This window comes from Cibotium barometz, chromosome 28 (assembly GCF_041138505.1).
Source record: "Cibotium barometz isolate CiBa-2024 chromosome 28, ASM4113850v1, whole genome shotgun sequence".
In the NCBI taxonomy this organism is placed as follows: Eukaryota; Viridiplantae; Streptophyta; class Polypodiopsida; order Cyatheales; family Cibotiaceae; genus Cibotium; species Cibotium barometz.
This window is the reverse complement of record NC_141073.1, coordinates 54,399,812-54,422,185: the sequence shown is the minus strand read 5'-3', so window position 1 is coordinate 54,422,185 and position 22,374 is coordinate 54,399,812. Positions and strand designations below refer to the sequence as shown.

The window sequence follows — 22,374 nt, the reverse complement described above, 5'->3', positions numbered from 1 at the left end:
GACTCAAGATTTTAGAGGGTGGGCTTGTCGGCTCTAGGGCTTCATAAGTGGGAACTTCCGGAATTTTTCTCTCGTTTCCATCTTCTAAGATTTTAGTCAGAGTTAGCTAACGAATTGGTGGCAACTTGGCAGTGGGGGTTGTGGTGGAAGAACCGGGGGTAGTAAGGGCATTTCGGGCATCCTGAGGATTTCTCTTTGGGCCACTTCTTGGCCTAGTTGAGGTGCGTTATGGAGCGTTGGTGCTGGCAAAGCCAGTGGTTGCTTGGGGTTGACTGGCAAGGCCTAAGGTAGAGCTCGAGCTAGAGCAGCTTTCTGATGATAGCAGTTGGAGACTTCATGATTGCCCCATCTTACACAATATGTACAGTAGAGGCTAGGACGGGGTCTTAGATGCGGACACTCCGTGCCGGTATGGTTAGCTCGACAAACCGGGCACCATACAAGCTCCCTCTTTGGATAGAGATGAGGTTGACCTCCTCATTCCCGACCTTGGCATTAATGCAGTGGTCAATTGCTCTACATGTTGTCGTGACGTGGACATGCTTTTTCCATCAAGTTTTGTGATGGTAGTTTTGAAGGGAGCTTCTGATGTGCCCTCATGAAGTTCTCGGGAACGTGTTTCCTCGAAGCTGTCCTCAAAATCCATAGCACTCCTACCGTATTGCTCAAAGGAGGTATGGCCCAAGGCATACAATGAGTTGTGTAAGGGCACGTTATCAATCTCCCTATTAATCTTTCATCAGAGAACTTGTCTCTGGCACTGCAGCGTGAGTGGAGATATCTGACTCTATTGATGTACTCTCTGATGGTTTCTCCTTCCTTCTATCTGACATTATGCAGCTGCTCCACTGGGCTCCATCTGGTTCCTTGGTGGCGAGAATATCCTACCTTGAAGGCCTCTTTAAAGGCTTCAAAGGTGGCCTTGTCCTTAGCTTTCAAGGACCTAAACCATTGGCCTGCTTTGCCATCAAGGGTGAGGCCGCAGGCACTCACATTGACTTGATCTTCTACATGGCCAAAGGCTTTGCAAATTTGATTAAACATCTCCAAATGTGGGATCAGATCTCCAGTCCCATCAAATTTCGTGATAAGCTTCGAGATGTTAGCGGGTTGATTCCGTTCTAATCTTGGTGCAGGTGCAGGTTGTACTAGTGTTGGGGGCGTGATGCTTGCAGCCACCCCCCTCCCTATTTCCATGGCTAATCTCAACATTTATGGTGTTAGTCCTGCCATGGCTGGAGCGGAGTAATTTGAGGAAGGGTTGGTGGAGGAGCGAGGCTAGGAGAATAATTTACCATTGGAGGTTCTTGTTTGATAGGTGGGTTAGCATGTACCCTTTGTGGTCCCATGTGGTATCCAGGGTAAACTCCTGGTGGTGGGTACTACTGATATACAGGTGGACCAGGTTGATGCAAAGGGCCTCGGTAGACCCTTTCCCTTTGCTGAGGCGTTTCTGGTCCTTGGGATGATGTACCTTGCCCTTGGTTTTGTACCGGACGTTGAGCCCTATAAGAATTAGCCACACTTGAGACAAGCACAACTCTCCAAACTGGTCGTTCAGTCTGGGTTTGTTGGCTTTCACTTTGTCCTACTTCTGCTCGAGGATCTAGAGAGACAGAGTGGGCTTGCTTTCTTGTGGTTGGTCCATACCTCTCACCCTGTGTTGGGGTTCTTCCCACTGTGTGTTTCCTAGGATAAAATTGCAGAGCCTTGAAGCAAGGCTTCTCTGCGAATGTGTGGGAGAGGTAGGAGCTTGCTCTTGGAAAGATGGTCTGTCCATGCACTGAAGTTCAGGCTCTCCTGTCTCGCGATTAGGAGCTCCTCGTCTTGTGTTGGGGTGGTCTTTGCTTTTACTGGTACTGTCAAAGACAAGCACCGTTTGACTCCACGCGGTATTGACCGATGGGTCCAATCTTATAAGCGAGGGAGCTTCAGGAGAGTTTACTTCGTCGAAAAGAGGGTTATTTCGCACCAATCTACCCGATCATAGGTGCATGGAAATGTGGAACTGCTGTGCAGAACATAAAAGGATCCAAAGACCCATGGCGCAAGTTGGGACATCCAAAGCAAGAATGCCCACTATGAGCGAAATGGTAACACCTCATGTGAGCCCAGCGGATCCTACTTTTGTAGTATCACTCGGCTATACCATGGGAACCAAACCACATCTTCTAACCCACAAGGCCATGCTGCTGCAAGGACTCAAGGGCAGACTAGTATGAGATTTACCTTCTTAGATCCTAGAGCTGTCCCTGTCCAAGAAATACTAGTACACTCCCTCATCCAGTGGCAAGCATCATGCCAACTATGGCACCTATGATTGATGCAGAAATTCGTTTGAGCCACATGCCTACGGTCACATCTCATTCTAATTCACCCATGAAACATCCCTTGGCTAGAGTGACAACTACAAGAGAATCTAGTTTGGCTGTATGGCCGAGATACCTAGAGCTAAGCTACCATGAAAAAATCCACGTACTCTTTGCTGGTAGATTGGACTTAGGGCCAAGCTACCATGAACAAATCTGCATACTCTTTGCTAGTAGATTGGACCTACGGCCAAGCTACCATCAACAAAGCAGCACCATCTCTGCTAGTAGATAGGGCCAAGCTACCGTCAAGGATGATGTAGACTTGTTTATGGTAGCTTGGCCCTAGGGCTAAGCTAGATTCTATTGTGTGTGGTAGCTAGGTTCTGCTTTGTTTCCTAGAGCCATTCTTGTGTTTCCTAGAGCCATTCTTGTGTTTCCTAGGACCATTCTCTTAAGATTGGATGGTGGAATGGGCCTTGGGCCGGTCTCTATATGTGCATGGCAAGAGTGACCCTTTGCGGCACGGCCATGGCACTTTCGGAACGGCCGTGGCACTTGCAATTGAACTCTGGAACAGGCGTACACTTCTCAATGAGAAGGGAACGGGCGTGGCACGTTCGGAACGGCTGTGGCACTATCAGATTTAGGAATTTTTAAGATTTGTCTGGGAATTAAAGGCTGCAGGTCTGATAGTTCAGTCACACCCACCTGATTGAATGCAGTTAAATACACTTAATATTCAATTTTAATGCAAATATTTCCATTTAAATGCGGAAAGGAATAGACGTGGCAAAGATTGAACGGGCGTGGCCTGTAAAGTGAACGGACGTTCACTTCTTAGAAACAGCTAGCAGAATGCAATTTCGCCTGGTTTTTTTCTCAATCTCTTGTTGATTCAGGTGTTTTCCTACTGTTTTTTTATGTGTTTGTTTCAATAGAGAGCTAGAGCTAGTCTCTAGCTATCTATTGGTGTCTACAATGCATGATTAAAACTAACAATTTGAGATTAATTTGTTGATTAAACTAAGATGCAAACTTAAAGAAAAAAGAACAGAAAATCAAAGTTTTGCATGAATGTTAAGGACAATGTGAGAGCACCTACTTGCTCCTCCTGCGCTCGATGAAGACTTGAACGCTTCAATGCTCGATTAACCTCCAATGCTCCGGGTGATCACCATCAACAACAAAACAAACACAAACTCAAACAACCAACCGGTGGATTTGCACTCCAACCGGGCTAATCAAAGACACTAGCAAATGAATAGAGTGAAGGACCCTAAAGCCAAATGCATTCCCCGGAAACAACGCCAAAGATGTTAAGAAAAACATGCTACCTTGCACATAAGAAAGGAAAAGAAGAGAAGAGAGATACATGCAAGAGTCGAGTCCAGAGAGTTGTACTTGGCCAACCCTAAGAGGGTTAACTCGTCGGTGTGAAGCTGCTAGGGGCTCACTCCACCTCTTCTTGTGTCACGCAAGAAGAGATCCAATGGCTAGGTAGAGAGAGCAAGAAGGAAGGGAGCTATGGAGAGCTCAGCCTTCACCTCATGCAACTAGCATGCAAAAGGGACTTGTAGTAGATAGCAAAGAGAGAGTAGAGAAGAAGATAAAGGAGAACATTACCATCCCTAATACATACACCGACAATCAAACATGCAAGCAAACAAGAACACAAGCTAACATGCATCGACAAGCTCAAATGTGAGAGAGAGAGAGAGAGAGAAGTGGCAAGCTCAAATGAGACAAATGGGAGTGTTCCTTTTCATATTCCATACAATGGTTTATATACAAGAGCTCATAATTACAATGGTTGGTCGCCCATTTACAATTGGGGGTCCAAAACTAGTCTTCCTAGTTTCTCTAGTTCTATGTACAACTATTCCTCATGACCGGCATTACACAAGCCGTAAGCTTGGTCATCCCATGTCTCATATACAATAAGCGCATTGTGTGGTTACAAAAGATAGATTACAAAGAGTGTAGCCACGTCTCATATACAATAAGCGCATTGTGTGGTTACAAAAGATAGATTACAAAGAGTGTAGCCACGTAAAAGGTAATGTTAACTGGAGTGGTTAACAGCATGTGTGTTCAAAATAGTCTCTTGCCTGCTTTTTAATAGAGTCAAGCAGCTCCCTTTTTAGATGTGCTTTTCTCCTTTTTGCCAAAAGTGGCCTTGGCTGCCAAGATTAACCCACTTATTGCTTTTCCCCAGCTTGCTCCCCAAGTTGTAGCTATGCACCATCTCCTATCCAAGGGTACAACTAATATGTCCGGCTAGGTTTTAATGATGTGTGAATACAATGACTTATAAACCATATGAGTCACTTAAATGATGAAAATCCCATGATGCTCATGTTGTGTGGCCATCTTTCAGACCAATCCTTGCTAGTGAATGCTTCAGCTTCCTTCTATAGAAAATCCCCGTTCTCACCTTGGTTCTGTTTTGTGTTTGGGCTTGCTAGAAAACACTAATCAAAGTTGGTGAAGTGACCAAATGGTGACATCCATATGAGAACTTAAATGATGAAAATCCCATGATTTTTTATGCTATGTGGCCATCTTTCAAGCCAATCCTTGCCAATATGCTTCAGCTTTCTTCCGTGGAAAATCCCCGTTCTCACCTTCGTTTTGTTGTGTGTGTGGGCTTGCCCCAAAACACTCATCAAAGCTGGAGAAGGGACCAAATGGTGACATTTGGTCTCTCGGGTAGCGGCGAGAGGCTTCTTGGATGTGGGAAAGCTCATAATCCAATGCTGCGAGGTATTTGTGCCCAGACACTGTCAACATGATCCAAGTAGTTGGTCCTTGTGTCTACGCAACTGCAGAAGGTAGAGCCCAAGACAACGCTGATCTGGATAGTCAGTGACTCTGGATAATGGCCCAAATCCCTTTCTGAATGGACAATGGAATCTCCCACGTATCTCATAATACACCAGGCATCTGCAAACATAATGCTCCTCAATCTCCACACCTCTAGGGAAAGAAGTGTGCATATGCAGTCCACACTATCAATACCCTCAGCTCTCCCCGTCTCCACTCTAAGCTTGTTTGAAGAGACCCGGATCTGCCCAATAGTTGTCCTCATGGCATGTGACATATGTTTGAATAGGTACCCAGGCTTTTGAATGAAGCCATCAGTTGTGAGCCATAGGAAAACACCTCTCTAGAGTTGCATCTTGGTCCCAAGGTGCTCGGGTCCCTGCCATGAAAGCCTCCTGATGGCGGATGTGGCTATGGTGAGGGCATGCCTTGTCGTAGGAGATTTTCATGGATTTGTCCTTGGTGCTTTGGGTCGGGACCGCTTGGCTCGTAGCATGGAGTAGGGTTGCCCGCTTGGGACTCCTCTCAACGCAAATACGGCCCCAGTGCGGTTGGTATGAGCTGATGTCTTTGTGGCGGTTTTGGCGTGGGTGGCTGATGTGGATGCTCGTGCCATGAAGAACTCAGTGATGGATCTCTGGGAACGTCTTGTATGGGCTGGCCTTGTCTCTCATCATATCCTCTCAATACTCTATCCCTATGTCGTCTGAGCTCTATCAAGTACATCCCAAGACACATTTGGTCCTCATATTGCATCACATGTGCTAGTGGTGCAAACCCGTGCGCCAGAACGGGCAGTGAAATCTCCCTGGCATCACATAATACACTAGACAATGGGAGAGAGAGTACGTCTGTTGATATTTGCTTGTTGGGCTTGATTTGATTGAAATATATCTCAAAAATTATTGTTGGGCTTGATTTGCTTGAAGTATATCTCAAAAATTATTGTTGGCATTTTGAAGATAGGAAGGGAAAGGAGGTGAGCTTTCTCACAATGAAACCACTATTATCACTGGTGCTCTTGACCTAACCCTAAAGGTTTGGAAAAATTCTTGGCAGTCTCTCTGATCGTGGCTTTCTTCTTCACCTGGTGATGCTATGGTTTCTTATGCTCACTTGATGAAAGAGCTGAATATATTTTGTGGTTGTACAGACAGTAGCAGAGGCAATGACACCTATAGAATCGATCTTCTCGGTAGATGTTGATTCTAAATTGGATTGGTCTCTCTCTCTCTCTCTCTCTCTCTCTCTCTCTCTCTCTCTCTCTAAGATCTTTGGGTTTATGAAACAAGTCTCGTACGGCTGTTTGTGGACAAGGATTGCTGCTCATTTCAGCTCCATATGATGAACTAATGATTTTTTATGGCTGTGCATATGCACGTCACTCTCCATATTATTTTTAAAGGTATGAACACTCTCAAAAGGATACAAGTGGTGTTTTATTTCCAATGGAGAGAGTGTACATATTGTTTCCCTGCCCCCACCTCCCCACCCCCCAAAAGAACACATCCTTATATTAGTTAGCCAATAAAACGTCCACCCACAGGGGACTACAATCCTCCACTGAAGAGGTGCAACCGTCTGTAGAGGAAATGTGCTCAGCGAAAAGGAAAAGGGGGTGGCTCCCTCCCTGGATGGCTGCTCTCGGAGGGACACTACATCGTGGGGAGGAGGGGGGAAAGTTACATTGGGGTCCTGTAATGCCAAGTGATGTCACCATCCCTCTTGGTGAGGAAGGGGCCAATACTCCAAGTCTGCAGGAAGGCCATGCAGCAACGTTGCTGCATGCGATCTGAGTCTCCCGCTAATTGCTCCCACTGACTCCGTAGTGTGCGGATAATGTTTGTCCTGGTGCAGTTGATAAGACTTTACTGGTGGGCAGTGAATTCATGATCAAAGACCGAGTTCCCCCCACCCCCACCCACCCCCCCACTGCTGTTCACCTGCGCCCCCCCCCTCCCTTCATGTGATTCAGCCCCTCACCGCCCCCCCCCCCCCCCCCCCCAAAACCACCTTTTTCCTTTTTTTCCGCGCCGCCCCCTTTTTCCCTGCCCTGCCTGCCTACCTTTCCCCTTCGCGTCTACCGCCTGCTCTGCCTCCTGTCTCAATGCCCCCCCCCCCCCCCCCCCCCCCCCCCCGCCTCTTGTCAGTTTTCAGCCCCCTCCCCTGCCCACCTCCCTTTCCCCTCCGCGTCTACCGCCTCCTCTTGCACGACTGAGCTCTCAGTTTCGTCGGGGTTTTTCTCTTTTCGGCGAGTTTCGGCCTATTCTGGTCTTCACCCTTAGGACTCCATGGCAGCCGCTCCGACATCTCTGACCAAGGCCGCCATTGCTTGCATTGCTTTTTCCGAAGCGGATCTTCAGATTCTCGCCACGACTGTTGCCTCATTATTTGTGTTGTCTCGCTGGATTCTGTGCCACATTGTATATATATTCCTAGCCTCTGGGGCGACCCCATCCAGCAGCGCGTGGAGTATTCAGGCCTTCCAGGTCAATGCTTCATTTGCAGGCAGATGGGTCATTTAGCCAGTGCTTGCCCTTGGCAGCAGTCCAGGAGATCGCCTCCGGTGGTTCCTCTGCCCGTTCCTCGGTGAGATCCTCACTAGGGGGCAGACAAAGGCAGGTTCTCAAGCAGCGGAGCATCAGGCCCCGACTTCAAACAACCCGCTGTCGGCGAGTGGTGGACAGTTGTGCTCGGGCCGCCACAACCGACCACCAGAGCCGAGCATCGCTGTCATGCACGCTAGGCTAGAAGAGCTCAGGAGGATTCGGTTCTGTTAGAGAACCGTTTTCAGCACCTTCCCATTGGTGACACGTCCCCTCCAGTCAAAGAGCGGGTCCCTCCGGCCCCACCGGTTTGGCAGCCGATCCCTCGTCGAGATCACCCCCGGCCCTCACTGCCTTGTGAGGCCGGCTAACCTCTCTGAGCCCCCAGCGGGCCCCTCCAAGCAGCCTACCTCTCCAATGGATGTCTCACAGTAGCACCCCTCTCTAGCGTCTCTGCGTCTCTGCCCTACCCCCCCACCCCCCCCCCCTCCTCCGTCCTCGACACACTGACTCTACCCACAGCAGTTCACTCTGCCACGTTGTCCTCCCCCCCCCCCCCCCCCCCCTCTCCAGAGCACTCCGGTCGCCCCCCAGCAGCTCCAGCAACTCCCGACTCGGAGAGCAGGTAGTCGGCGAGTTCCGTCCGTCGACTGATTCACTGTTTTTATGAGCCGGTTGAGATGACCATTGCCGCCTCCCCAGTGAGGGCCAAAGTCCCCAGGTGGGGCGGCAGCCGGTGGATTATAGTTTCTTCCGATGTTTGCCAGCGGAAGGGACTGATATGTTTGAGGAGACAGTAGCCCCCATTCGGGTATGTGTGGTTTTTCACCACTCCATACCCTCTCCGCCAGATGATGGCGCGATGATCTTCTCTTTCCCATTGAGTGCAGCCCCAAGGATGGAGTGGGACTCAGAGTTGGTGGCACCCGCCATCCAGGGACGGGCAGTTGAGCTTTCCCACCATCTCCACGATCTTCGCATCACCAACATTCTTTCTTTCTTTCTTGCTTTCTTTCTTTCTTTCTTTCTTTCTCTCTCTTCGCTACTGTCGCTGCCCTCTCCTCTATTCGCTACTGTCGCCGCCGCCTTCTCCTCTGTTCGCCGCTCCCTCCCTCCCTCCCTCTCTCTCTCTCCTCTGTTCGCCGCCCGCTGCTCTCTGTTCGCCACCCTCTCCTCTGTTTGCTACTGTCGCCGCCGCCTTCTCCCTGGGCCGCCCCTGCTCACCGCCGCCTTTCGTCGCTTGCTTCACTTCGCGCCTCTGTGCATAGCCGCCCTCTCTGTTCGCCACCACTGGCGGCCAGTACTGCTGGCAATATGCTGGCCCACCTCCCTATCCGCTAGGGTCTGTGCCCCCTTTCCCCACACCCACCCTTGCTCAGGCCCCCAAGGCAGCAACATAACTTTCTCTCTCTCCTCAATCTCGAGGAATGGCCCCGAGTCTCCAAGAGAAACTCAAGGCCCTCGAGACGGCAATGAAGGCACTAATCAAGGAGAATAAGAAGACATCCGATTCCAACCTCGATGAGGTGGAGAACAAACTACACTGGCACATCATGGCCCTCGAAGCACGGGTCACGGGCCTTGAATAAGAGAACACAGCACTCAAGGAGGAGGTGAGTGCATTGAAAGTGGAACTGGTAGCCGTCAAGAACACCGAGAAGGAAGAAGGGGAGATCAATGAGAACACTCTCACGGCCATCAAAGAAGAGATCTCCAAGGAGATCACAAAGGACGTGGAGGGAAAACTCGAAGCCAAGCAGTCAGGATGGGTTGAGGTGGTGAAGAAGAACATCCGCAAAGAAGTGAGGGAGGAGACTCAAAGGGAAGAACATCAAATCATTCACACCACCATTGAGGAGGAGAAGATGATGCATGCCCGCCGCCTCAACATTCGAGTCACAGGTATAGCCGAGACACCCAACTCCACTCCCGAGAAAGATGGACAGCTTCTATGCATGAAGCTAGGCTACAGGGAAGAGGACCCTCTCCCCTTCACCAAAGCATGGAGAGCCGGGAAAGACTCAACACGCAAGCGAGCCCTCATCCTACAGTTTGCAGGAGAGACGGAGAGGGTCACCTTCATGAGGAAGAGGGTCATACTACGAGGCTTAGAGGGAGCTCCTATTTTCTTGGATGATCTCACGAGGATGCAGCTAGAGCATAGGAGAGCTTGCATGCCACAAATCTTACACGCGGGTATGAGCAGGTTTTTGGGCGAGTCAGATGCCCAGGAGGTATGTCCGAGACTATTGCTAGCACCATTGGTGTGAAGCAAGGATGCCCACTTTCCCCCACGCTATTTGGGTTATACATTGATTGTTGGAAATAAGTGCACACTAGGTGTACTATTTCTCTAGTCTAGTTTCAGTTGAGTCTTTGTGTCTTGAGTCTAGTGCCATGTGGTACCTCTACATTTATCCCATAAGTGAGTACTCTCAATCTTGTACTTCTCACCTATAAATTGTAGGTGTCACATCAATAATCAATCAATCTTGTGTCTTGTCTACACTCATCTCAAGGTATGTCTATGCTTTGTGTTTCCTTCTAGTCTTGCTCTCATTTTAGTTTCAGTTTTATCTTTGTCTCTCCCCCATTTTTATAACATGGTATCAGAGCAGCCCTTCTGCGTAGCTCTCAAGCAGCGTGCCAGCATTTTATTTCTGCAGCCCGTCATATCAGTCAGCAGCGCCATCTTCTCCTGCATCTGCCCCACCATTTTCTGCTGGATCTGGCCGCTTCTCCCCTCAGCCTATCCACAGTCTGCTGCCATAGCTGCGTTTTTTTCTGCCCGCCATACCAACCTGCCCCGTTTGTCTCTGCTCGGCCTGTTGATTCTGCTCCAGCTTGCAACTCCAGATCTGCACCAACAATTGCCCGTCTTCTCCTTCTTGCTGCTGCGGGGGTTCATCATGGTGCTGCCGCCTCTCTACTTGAACTTACCGGCCTGTCCTCTAGTACTGCACATGCAGCAGCTACCCCCGCACTCTCTTCTTCATCAACATGTCTTCTCAAGTCGTGGACCTCCTGGACATTCAACTCATGCAACAACTCGTCATTTTTGGATCTCTGGTCTTCTCGACATCAGCTCGACACCTCCTTTTGTGAAGGTAAACTCCAATGCTGATTTTGGACCTGATTTGCAACATCTGTGCAAAAGGCATTTCCCCCTTTGTTATTTCCCATTTCCTCTTCATCTTCACATGTGGGTTAGCTGTCCATTGGACCAGCCAGACCTGCAGCAGCAAATTTAAAGCAGAAATCAAGTGTATGTTGTTTTCTATTTTCAGTCTACTCTCTATTTCTTGAAAAATCAACAATCTCAGTTCTGAATTTCATTTACTTCTCTATCTTGTACGGGATTAGACACTGCCCTTGCATTTCAGCAAGTGGTAAGACCTTCCCTTCATCTATCTGTCTCTCATGTACGGGATTAGACACTGCCAAATATGGTAAGACCTTCCCATCTCTCTCATATTTGTCTATGCTTTCATGCTATCTACCACCATTGATCACCAATGATGTAGATCATGGGGGTAATGTCATGTCTATTTGTCTACATGGACTTATCTTTGTCCCTATCCAAGAGGCACCCCTGCATTACCCACTCTAGCAGGAGGATTGCCCTTGAGGGGGGATTATCTATCAAGGTCCATCTCTCTGTCTATCTACAATCAGTCAGTCTCTCTGTCTATGTGTCTATCTTGTGTGATCTTACAGTCATATGTCTCTGACACTCTGTCTATCAGTCTATATGCCTATCTTTTGTGGATTAGTTACCCACATGTCTTTGGCATTTTGTCTATGTCCCCATTTATCTTCTATTTGTCATACTATTTCTCTAGTCTAGTTTCAGTTGAGTCTTTGTGTCTTGAGTCTAGTGCCATGTGGTACCTCTACATTTATCCCATAAGTGAGTCTACTCAATCTTGTACTTCTCACCTATAAATTGTAGGTGTCACATCAATAATCAATCAATCTTGTGTCTTGTCTACACTCATCTCAAGGTATGTCTATGCTTTGTGTTTCCTTCTAGTCTTACTCTCATTTTAGTTTCAGTTTTATCTTTGTCTCTCCCCCATTTTTATAACATTGATGAGGTGGCTGACTTCATTACACGGGGAGGCAGAGACTTAGTTGATCTAGCAGGTACCTCAGTACATATTATGCTTTATGCTGATGATATTGTATTAGTGTCTGAGTCTCCAGGAGGTCTACAACAGCATCTACATGCACTCGATGATTTCTGCACACAAAGGGGTCTTACTGTGAACCTTCGGAAAACCAAGGTTATGGTCTTTGATACATCGAGACAGGGCAGGAGTCAGCTGACATTCACTCTCGCATGACGCCAAGTGGAGGTGGTGACATCATACGTGTACCTAGGGGCTACCTTCTCTGCAGCAGCCACGCGCTTCACCATGGGTTCAGCAACCAGAGCCAGATTGACACGGGGATATGCAGCATTGGCTATGGTAGAGAGACAGTGCCACCAGGCGCATTTTCAGGAGCCCCGGACGAAGGGGTGGCTATTTGACACATTAGTCACACCGGCACTGATGTATGGAGCAGCGGTATGGGCGCCAGGACTTGCTACCTATTGGTGGACACAGATAGAGAGACCACAGGCCCTCATGATGGCACGCATGATACGCAGCAAACCGTCAGTACCTCATGACATTATCCGAGCAGAGTTTGTTGCACCTCCTATGATGGTAGAGGCCATATTCCTGACTATATGCCTGCTAGACAGATTCAGAGAGATGCCACAGGACAGATTGTCATACAGAGCTTTTGAGGCATCTAGGCAGCTGGTTGAGGCAGGAGACAGAGGATCATGGTATGCACAGGTCACACATTGGTTCTCACAGCATGGCCTAGACATAGATTATCTACCACCATTCCAGTATGACAGGGATGCACCACATATCCGCCTCTCTCATAGTGAGAGGAACAGAGTATTGAGACAGGACCTATGGCAGCTCTATACACGAGAGACATGGATATCGCCTACACAGCCTCTTCCACCGAAGATGCTATACTAGAGAGATCACTTCATGAGTATCACTGATGATGGATTTATAGAGAGGCCTAGATACATGGAGGGCTTTCTACCACACGGCTAGTGAGTAGCTATTGGTCAGCTTAGAGTCTCATCACATCGATTGGAGATCGAGACTAGCAGAGCAGCACGGATCCCCCGAGAGGAGAGGGTATGCAGAGTGTGCAGAGGAGGAGGTGGAGATTGAGGAGCATTATGTATGCAGATGCAGAGCATATACAGCCATCAGAGAGAGAGATCCCATTTTATTCAGAGAGCCACATTCCCTACGCCAGATCTTTGAGGCAGCAGACCAGCGCATACTGGGGAGATTCATTCTAGACATACAGCGTCACAGAGAGACATCATTACAGGCTCAGACAGCTCCAGAGGGGGGACGACAGACACAGGTTACTACATTTCCACCCCACTCCTAGTCCCTACACAGCAGGGAATTACTCTCCAGAGAGCAGAGACACTTAAGAGCCCACAGGAGACAGAGGACACTTGGCTTTCGGACACCACGCCTATACCAGAGAGAGATGGCAGTTCACAGAGAGGGTGCGGAGCGACTGGCTCGCTTCAGAGCAGACCCAGGCATGTTCTTCAGGGAGCTGTGGACACCCCCTTCATTGATGTATACCATTCTATACCCCCAGTATGGTACAGGATGGAGCTAGCTACTCCATGCATATAGCTTTGCATTCTCCTAGTAGTAGAGCTCCATCACCTCCCCCACTCACTGTACTTATTGCACACCCAGATTCAGCTTTTTTAGTTCAGTACTTTTTCATTTGGTGGGATGACAGAGCATACCCCACACAGGTACAGTGATTTGTCTCATAGGCCGAGTTCGGTCTTTTGGAAGACGTTAATAAAATCTTTCTTTCTTTCTTTCTTTCTCACTCATTTTTGGCCTTTGGCCAGGATGGAGCTTGGAGGATCAGCCCACTGAGACCAGGATGGGGAGATGGTCGCCTCCAGCCTGGAGGTGTTGCTTTTTGTATTCTTGCATACGTCTACCGCCACAGTACCTCTTCCCCCTTCTTATAGATACCTCCATTGTGATCGATGGAGTCCGGAGTATGTATATGCTCGCGCTCGAACAGAGTGGGAAACATGGAGGACAGGATCAGTGCCCACCTGGTGCGCCCTCATCCCCAAAGGGATTGTGACTGTTACCCGTCTAAACCCTCGCCCAAGACTCTTCAAGTGGAGGGCAGTTCCACTAGCAGCGCATCACACAGAGATTGACATGTGGACTGTCTCATGGATTATATAGGGTTTAGGGGGGCCTCAGTGCTTGCAGAGATGAGGCGTTCTCAGAGGTGAGCTTTAGAGAGAAGTAGTTGGGGGACCCATCGACATTCTATTATTTCATGAGCATCACCTTTCAGAGGGGCGCACCCGCCGATGTGGGAATATTCTCCCTGGCAGGAGTGTCACTTTCTGGTCCCCATCCTTCGGCCCCTCTGGGACGCAAGGAGGTCTGTGTGTTTCTGTCAGTGAGAGAAGCTTTTGCTGACAGTGACAGGTTTAGGAGTCATAGTCTCGGGGCATGCAAAGTGGATTACCGTATTGACCGGAGAGGATACTGTTGGCTTCCTCAATGTTTATGCTCCGAACGCCGCTGTAGGTAGAGCCTTTTTTTGGAGCACAGTCCAGCAAACCCTCGCCCAGGCTGACTTTTGGTGCTTGGGCAGTGAGTTCAACATGATAGAGGCGGCAGAGGACAAACTTGGAGGTGGCACGGCCATCGTGTGAGGAGCAGAGTATTCGGCCTGGGAGGAGATGATTCTAGTACTCAAGGGATAGGACCCTTGGCATCTTCCAGAGTTTGGGTGTACCCCTTCGAGCCTTAGCTTCTCGAGATCAGATAGGAGGAGCACCGGCCCCAACCTCTCTAGACTAGACGGGCTTTATGTTGATGAGCGGGCCTACAGCCGTGGGGACATGATTAGTATCCTAGCAGGCACTTCTTTTCTTAATCACACCCCGGTTATTCTAGGAGTGTCACTTTCTGGTCCCCATCCTTCGGCCCCTCTGGGACGCAAGGAGGTCTGTGTGTTTCTGTCAGTGAGAGAAGCTTTTGCTGACAGTGACAGGTTTAGGAGTCATAGTCTCGGGGCATGCAAAGTGGATTACCGTATTGACCGGAGAGGATACTGTTGGCTTCCTCAATGTTTATGCTCCGAACGCCGCTGTAGGTAGAGCCTTTTTTTGGAGCACAGTCCAGCAAACCCTCCCCCGGGCTGACTTTTGGTGCTTGGGCAGTGAGTTCAACATGATAGAGGCGGCAGAGGACAAACTTGGAGGTGGCACGGCCATCGTGTGAGGAGCAGAGTATTCGGCGTGGGAGGAGATGATTCTAGTACTCAAGGGATAGGACCCTTGGCATCTTCCAGAGTTTGGGTGTACCCCTTCGAGCCTTAGCTTCTCGAGATCAGATAGGAGGAGCACCGGCCCCAACCTCTCTAGACTAGACGGGCTTTATGTTGATGAGCGGGCCTACAGCCGTGGGGACATGATTAGTATCCTAGCAGGCACTTCTTTTCTTAATCACTCCCCGGTTATTCTGTCCTTAGAGGACCCCTAGAGGCATGACAGGCATGCAAGCTCGAGGATTCCAGACAGCCTCATTCAGGACCCCAAGATATGCAACAAGATAGAGCGGATTTGGGCGGGATTGGACTTTATCTGAGGCTTTGTTGCGTGCACATTGGATGTCAGCCTAGGGGAGATCAGCAGTCTCTTGCAAGAGGCAGCCCAGAGCCGATTGGAGGGATTCTGGGAGGAGGAGAGGAGTCTGAGGAGGAGTCTAGCCTCTTTACAGAAGCTTCAAGAGAGATCCCCCCGATAGCCAGTGGATCGAGAGTCAGCTTGCTGCCGCTCGCACGGAGATTAGATCCACCGAGGAGAGGAGGGTGGAGTACAGGTATCATGCCAGGGCTTCATTCTGGACGCAAGCCTGTGACAGAGTCACAGGGATTTCTTTGAGATAGCCGGCCCCCACAGGAGGAGAGACAGCATTCGCAAGTTGCGTGGCCAGGATGGAGCTATTGTTTCAGATCTCCCCCATGTGTGAGCCATCGCCATGGACTTTTTTCGATCTCTTCTCATAGGTGCCCCATTATCTCCACAGGTGGTGGACGTGCGTGAGGTTCTGGCGACACAGGAGGGAGGTGGTTCCCCTTCTCTTCGGTCCTTATTGACACCATTCACTGCTGCTGAGGAGTTGGCGGAGACATTGACGGCACTTCCCAAGGGAAAATGCCTAGGGGAGGATGGGCTTCCAGTCTCTCTTTCTTCATCATTGGGACCTCATGGAAGGCAGCTTTCAAGCTGCCTTCAATGAGATTATGATCACAGGTGTCATGCCAGAGAGAGGCTTTCAGAGGGCTTGATTCACTTGATTCCCAAGGAGGGTGGGACAGATTGGAGATCCGGCAGTGGAGACCCATCACTTTTCTAGGGACAGCCTATAAGATCTTGGCCAAGGCCATCAGCAGGAGACTTTAGCCTTTTCTCCCAGACTTGATGCATGACACTCAGACTGGCTTTGTTCAGGATCGGAGCATTCTGAACAACTTCTTTACCTTCTGGGAGGTGACGGCTTCGGCCAGGATGCGGCAACAGGACCTCATTGTGCTACTCATAGACTCTGAGAAAGCTTATGATAGGGTAGATTGGAGCTTTTTGGAGGGCACAATGAGCTGGATGGGATTCCCCATGGAGTGGATTCGTGGAGTCTCAGGTCTTTACTTAGCCTCACACAGTCAGGTTCTCATTTAGGGAGCCCGTGGCAACAAATTTCCCCTTTCCCGCTCGGTTCGGCAGGGCTGTCCTCTAGCACCTTACCTCTTCCTATTCGTCGCCAAGGCCATGAGTAGTTTTCTCTCTGCTCAAGAGACCGGGCTTTAGGGATTGTGTCTTCCCCTCCACATGCAGGAGGAGCTGCTTGACTCAAAGTTTGCAGATGACACAGTACCTTTCCTTGCACGAGATGTGGGGAATCTCTAGAGATTCGCGGAGGCGATCAAAATTTTTTGCCGCGCATCAGGAGTGCAAATCAACTGGCTCAAGTCGTGTGGTTTTTGGGTAGGCTCAGCACCTGCCCCGACTTGGCGGCCAATTGAGGCTTTCCAGTGGATCCCCTAGGGCACTCCAATTCGTAATCTTGGTTGCCAGGTTGACATTGATCTCTCTCCCGAGCACCAGCTCGCCCCGCTTCTTTTGAGTATTCGGAAGAAGCTTTTATATTGGAGTTTGGTCAGGCTCTCCCTAGCAGGCAGAGTAGTGATGGCGAACTAAGTACTTCTAGCCACCATGTGGTACATCACTTCGTGTTGGGCCTTTTCTCGGGCATGTATTGGCCAGGTATAGCGATTGATCTGGAACTTCTTATGGGCCGGCAATGATGGGAGGCTAGCCAGGGCCAAGGTGGCATGGAGAGTGATCATTCAGCCACATCGCAGAGGGGGGCTAGGCCTCATTGACCCTGCTATTTAGAGCCGCGCCCTACTGGGAAAGCTGATTGTTTGAAGACTCCTTCCTGGTGGTGAGCCCTGGAAGGATTTCCTATTGGCCTGGATTTCAGCCCGCTCTTTGAGTTTTGGGGGCCCTTGGCTGCAAAGCAATAGAGATGGGAGCCCACGATTTTAGTCCAGCTTTTGAGGACAGATTTGCAGCCAGTTTACTTCGAGCTTGGGATCATCTCAGGCCGGCCCTTAGATAGATAGCTCCAATTGCCTTAGAGGAGCGACTCCGGCAGCCTTTGGTCTAGAACCCTTGGTCCGTTTACTTAGTGGCCACATGTTGGGGGCCCAACCGTATCTTGGGGCGCCTTGAGCATGGGACCAGCCAGGTCTCTTGGAGATTGGATCGCACACAGGCAGTTACCCCCAAAGGTGCAACAAGAGGGAGGCTTGATAGGGATCCGGGGTAGAGATAGGCTCAGCGTCGATAGTGACTCGCCTATCCCTCAGGAGTGTCTGACTCCTATCCCAGACTCGACCACCCCCCCCCCCTCCCCCCCAAGTGTGGCTAGGCATGTTTACCAATTCTCATGGCGGTCCACGGAGCAAACGAGGGCAATGGTCTACTCACTTTTTCTATTGCACCCCATGGCAGACTAGAGAGATTTGAGCTTCCCTTAGAGGATTTCAGTGGCTACACCTTGCAGAGGGTGAGGGTGATTGGTTTTTGGGCACAGGAGTGGCACATAGATCGTTTCTGGCGGCTATGGATATGGGAGTGCCAACCTCTCATGCGCCCACAGTGGGGACCGGGAGAGTGGACTTGGCATGATTCCGCGGATCGGGAGGAGACTCTGGATGCCCCCTTCTTTGCATATACAGCGCAGCTAGGCCATAGGATCCAGATGCCAGAGATAGATGGCACACCGACAGCACAGCACATTGCCAAGTCATAGGGCCTATCACAGCGCTTCCTTTTAGATTTCTGGAAGAGGTTTTGGGACAGCTTTTGGCCTAGAAAGATAACCTTCTTTCTTTGGTTGATGGCACATAGAAGTTTGGCGGTCGGGACTTGGCTAGCAGTTGGAGGTCGGCCAGCAACTTGCCAGCGTTACAGCCACCCTCAGGAGTCTCAGACACATTGCCTTTGGGATTGCCCGAAGGCTCAGCAGATTTGGCAGCGGATTCTCCGCATCTTCACTATGGACAGGGTATCGACCTGGATCATTACATGGGGCACTGTTGCTTGGGCCATAGAGGCTGGAGGAGGGCTAGCCCTTCAGGTCGCTCACCATTGTATTGTAGCAGTACTAGTCACAGCCCCACCTACAAGCGACTGGCGGCCAGGCTCATGCCAGAGATGGAAGATTTGCAGTAGCATAGCAACCTGGCACATTTGGCGTGCTAGATGCAATGAGGCCATCGAGGGTACCCACACTCCGCCAGTTGAGTCCCTTAGGAGCATATGGCTCGATATCATTCACACCCTCCGCGGTCAGTGGAGGAAGTTATAGGGAGGTTTTGACCACATGCAGAAGCGGCGGGAGGCTTTCTTGAGGCTTTGGGGTCCTGGGCCATTTCTCACATATAGAGGTGGTGATCCCACTTGGCATTACAAACCACCTGTGTGGTGTTCCCCCACCCCCCCCCCTTCCTTCCCCCTCTCCTTGTATGAGATAGCCGTTTCCTCACAGAGCAGCCAGCCGGAGGAGAAGTGTCTCTTCCCCTTTTGATCATTTGATTTTCGCCCTTAAAAGAGGCGAGTTTGTTTTTAGTCCTTTGTGGTTGTATCTAGCCCTTTGTGGCTGTTTTTTCATTAACTAATAGAAGGATCTTTTTCCCCAAAAAAAAAAGACTTTACTGCTGGGGTTAAGGTACCCTCTATGGCCTTGCTGCAGCACGCACACCAAATGTGCCAGGTCGCGATGCTGTTGATGATCTCCCACCTCTGGTTACTAAGGATGTACAGTTTCTATGGGGACACCTGGGCCACATGCTGTCATGTGCACACACAAGGATATAGTTAGTCTCCTAGTAGTTAATCCCTGATTAGGCAGAAAATCTAGGTTAGATCTAGGTTATGGCAAGTAAAGGAGGAGTCCCCAATGCAGCCCACTAGTCGGCCAGTCGGCCAGGTCATAAGCACCAAACAGACAAAGTCAGCAGCATTTAAATGATATAATATGATTTTTGTGCTTGTTCTCAGGTGGCCCGGACAGCAGTCAGGTGGCTGCAGGGATGTTCCTAAGAGCCTATAAATAGCAAGCAATAGTTCAATCATGAGTGATCTGATCCCCAATCATGGGACAGGTCATAGTCACTCCACAGAGGTCTTAGGTATTCCTTTTCGGAGGCCAAAGGCCATGGAAGTTGTACAACCATATACATCTTTTTGTATCATAGTAGTATACTGAATACACGGCTCACCTCTCTCTCTTCTCTCTTATCTATTCATTGCATTGCATCATCAATGTTCATAATCAGTAGGCTTAGGGCTGGATCAAGTGCAGGAAGGCTTCCGCATGCAACACATGCTGTGACATTGATCCTGAAATGTGAAAGCTGCAGAGCAATGCCATCTCCATCCTCCTCGTAGAGGAGAGCTGGGCCTGCCTCTGTGGCCCATGCGATGGCTCCCTAAATAATTGTTTGGGCAATCCCTGCAGCCACCGTAAAGAGACTTGGGATCCACCACCAAACTCACTGCACCTTTGGACAGTCCCAGAGGCAGTGACTCCAAAACTCTTGGCAAAAACCACACTGGGAGCAAAAGGCCAGTTGTTTGCCTATTGCAAGTCAAGTTTTGACTGCCATGCCCCAGTGAGCAAGCTGCTAGAGGAAGAGAATGACCTTTCTAGGTCAAAAACTGTCCCACCACCACTTCCAGAAGTCTGAGAGGAAGCGGGGTGGAATGCCATGAAAGCTCCAATGCTGTGCTGTGGCTGGGGCGTCCTCGATCCTAGCCACCTACCCAGCATGGCAGAGTACTCAAAGAAAGGAAAGCCTGGGTGCTCGGTTACAAGAGTGGGGTCCCTCCAGAACCGGTTTTCCCAGAGCCACAGGCGCCAAGGGGGTCACCTGCAACTTTGTCTAGAGATGGGTCGATGTGCTACCTGTGGTGGTGGAAGCCAAAGATCCGGACCCACAGCTTCGCAATCCTGCTCTGAAGGGGGGCCCATACACTGGAGGCGGTCATAAATGCCTGCCTACCTCAAAAGCAAGAGACCAGAGGATAAGCTTCCGTCCTCCCCAGAGCCCTGAGGCACCCTCGGACTGTACTCAGAGAGGAAGCTGTCTGAAGGAGGACCAACCACCAAAGGATTGGGTGGGAACCATGCATATCTGGCCCCATGGAATGTGAGTCTGGGGCCTTAGGCTGGTGTCCGCTTGGTGGGCGGAAAAAGTAGTTCCATATCAAGGGCTGTTGAGGTTACTCGGGGAGGAGCCTGGAAGTCTACATATTGTTCTTTGATGTAATTAAACTGAAATGAGTCAATTCTGGAAGAAAAGGAGTTATAACAGGGCATGCTCTGTATGTGGAGATTTTTGATGTCACTAGAGTCAGAAGTCTGGTAGAGGTTATCTTCTTTTCTTACTTGGAAGAAAAACTTTAACTGCAGGGAAGCATTAGGAAGGATATTGGCCACTGGACACAGTCGGGTTCCCGTGTACTCTGGAGATCAGAAAAAATTAATTGGACTTCTGCTGGTATATTCTGAAAAGTGTTTTTATTGAAATAATATTCCTTACAAATAAGTTCTCAATCATTTAGTTTCACATGCTGTCTGCTGCCAGGTCAAAAGTCTCATAACTGTACGTGCGGAAGATGAGACTCCTGTCAATGCTCTTTGCATCCGCAAGCTACCACGGTGGTGTCCAATCCTGCCATCAAAGTGAAACAAAACACCCCACATTTGATAGTTGTTAACTGTTATTTTCCCCATGCTTCACAACTTGTTGCTTTGATGTTAACATTTGTTTCTTTGGAAATCTCAGTGTGCCTGCAGATACACCTTTGTATGACATGCTCAATGAGTTTCAGAAAGGCCACAGCCATATGGCGGCTGTAGTGAGAATAAATGCAGGTCTGAAGTGTGATCTGACAGCAGGCAATCATAATAACGACGCAGCTTCTGGTGACTTTTCAAAACCAGATGATGGTGATAGCATTCCAGCACTGTCTGGAAATCCCAAGTCAGATGCTGCAGATGCAAGAACAGCTACAGAAGCAGGCACTGGCATGAGTTGTTGTGAGTGGAAAGTCAATATCAATGGTGGAGGTTCTCAAAGGTCTTGTAACCTGGACAAAAAAGATATGGGCAGCGAAGGAAGAAAGCATACGATTATGAAAAGCTGCTTAGATGCTTCAGAAGAGGGGGAAATCATTGGAATCATTACGCTTGAAGATGTTTTTGAGGAGCTGATTCAAGTAAGCTTCCATATGATCTGTTAACTCTGGAACCCAGTATACCTTAGCATTGTCAAGAATAGGGGAAAGGATGTCGGGAGTTCTATTTACCAGGTAAAAGGTGCCCATCAGAGTTTGGAGCCTTTTTCCTAAGCAAAAGGAATGCCTTTCACCTTTGACACGAGTTCTGGGGAGCCTGACGTCACTTTCTGAACCTGCAAATTCTGATTGAACAGACATATCAGTAGGTTTCACGGTCATAGTTGGGTGACCTGACGATAGTGTTTAGAAATATGTCTAAATTGAAATGTAGGCACACCACTAATATCCTTTATGTTTTGACCTTATCATTTCTGTCCATGTATGGGTGTTATGGTGTTCATGCAGGAGGAGATTGTTGATGAGACTGATGAATATGTTAATGTGCATAAGAGGTATGTCTGAGTCAACCATGTTCTCATTGCAAAATTCAAATCGTGTTGAGTATTCAACAGTTGATGTTCTTAAGGGGAAGTTTCATGTAAGAACCTTGAAAAGACGACCTTTGTTGGAAATTCCAAATGAGTCCTTGAGGTGGTGATTTTTCTCTGCCCAAGAAACCTTGAGGTGCTAGCTGATGTGAAGAATTGTAACCATTCAGTGTGCAATTGTGTCCAAGAAAACCATCAAACCCTGACCAAGGTTTATTCAAACTAATCTCCTTGGTTGCCCTCTTCATGGCCATAAAAAAAACTGGCAAGAAGCTTGGACTCTCGCAATGCACAGAGCCACA

The 22,374-nt window shown here is 49.2% G+C and overlaps 1 protein-coding gene across 2 annotated transcripts in view; it reads left to right on the top strand.

Annotated features, from left to right (window-relative positions):
* LOC147622956 (DUF21 domain-containing protein At4g14240-like) overlaps positions 1–22,169 on the top strand; it is a 135,625-nt gene extending 113,456 nt beyond the window's left edge. Inside the window, exons 7-12 of one of the 2 annotated variants that reach the window (XM_086822567.1) lie at positions 6,102–6,173; positions 6,289–6,356; positions 20,815–20,902; positions 20,990–21,063; positions 21,191–21,623; positions 21,990–22,169. In XM_086822567.1, the coding sequence (XP_086678693.1) occupies positions 6,102–6,173; positions 6,289–6,356; positions 20,815–20,902; positions 20,990–21,063; positions 21,191–21,623; positions 21,990–22,046 (792 nt within the window). In that variant the 3' untranslated portion in view covers positions 22,047–22,169. Of the gene's footprint in view, positions 1–6,101; positions 6,174–6,288; positions 6,357–20,814; positions 20,903–20,989; positions 21,088–21,190; positions 21,624–21,989 lie in introns of both variants that reach the window. The other variant, XM_086822566.1, reaches the window with a different exon arrangement.
* The last annotated feature ends 205 nt before the right edge of the window (positions 22,170–22,374 follow it).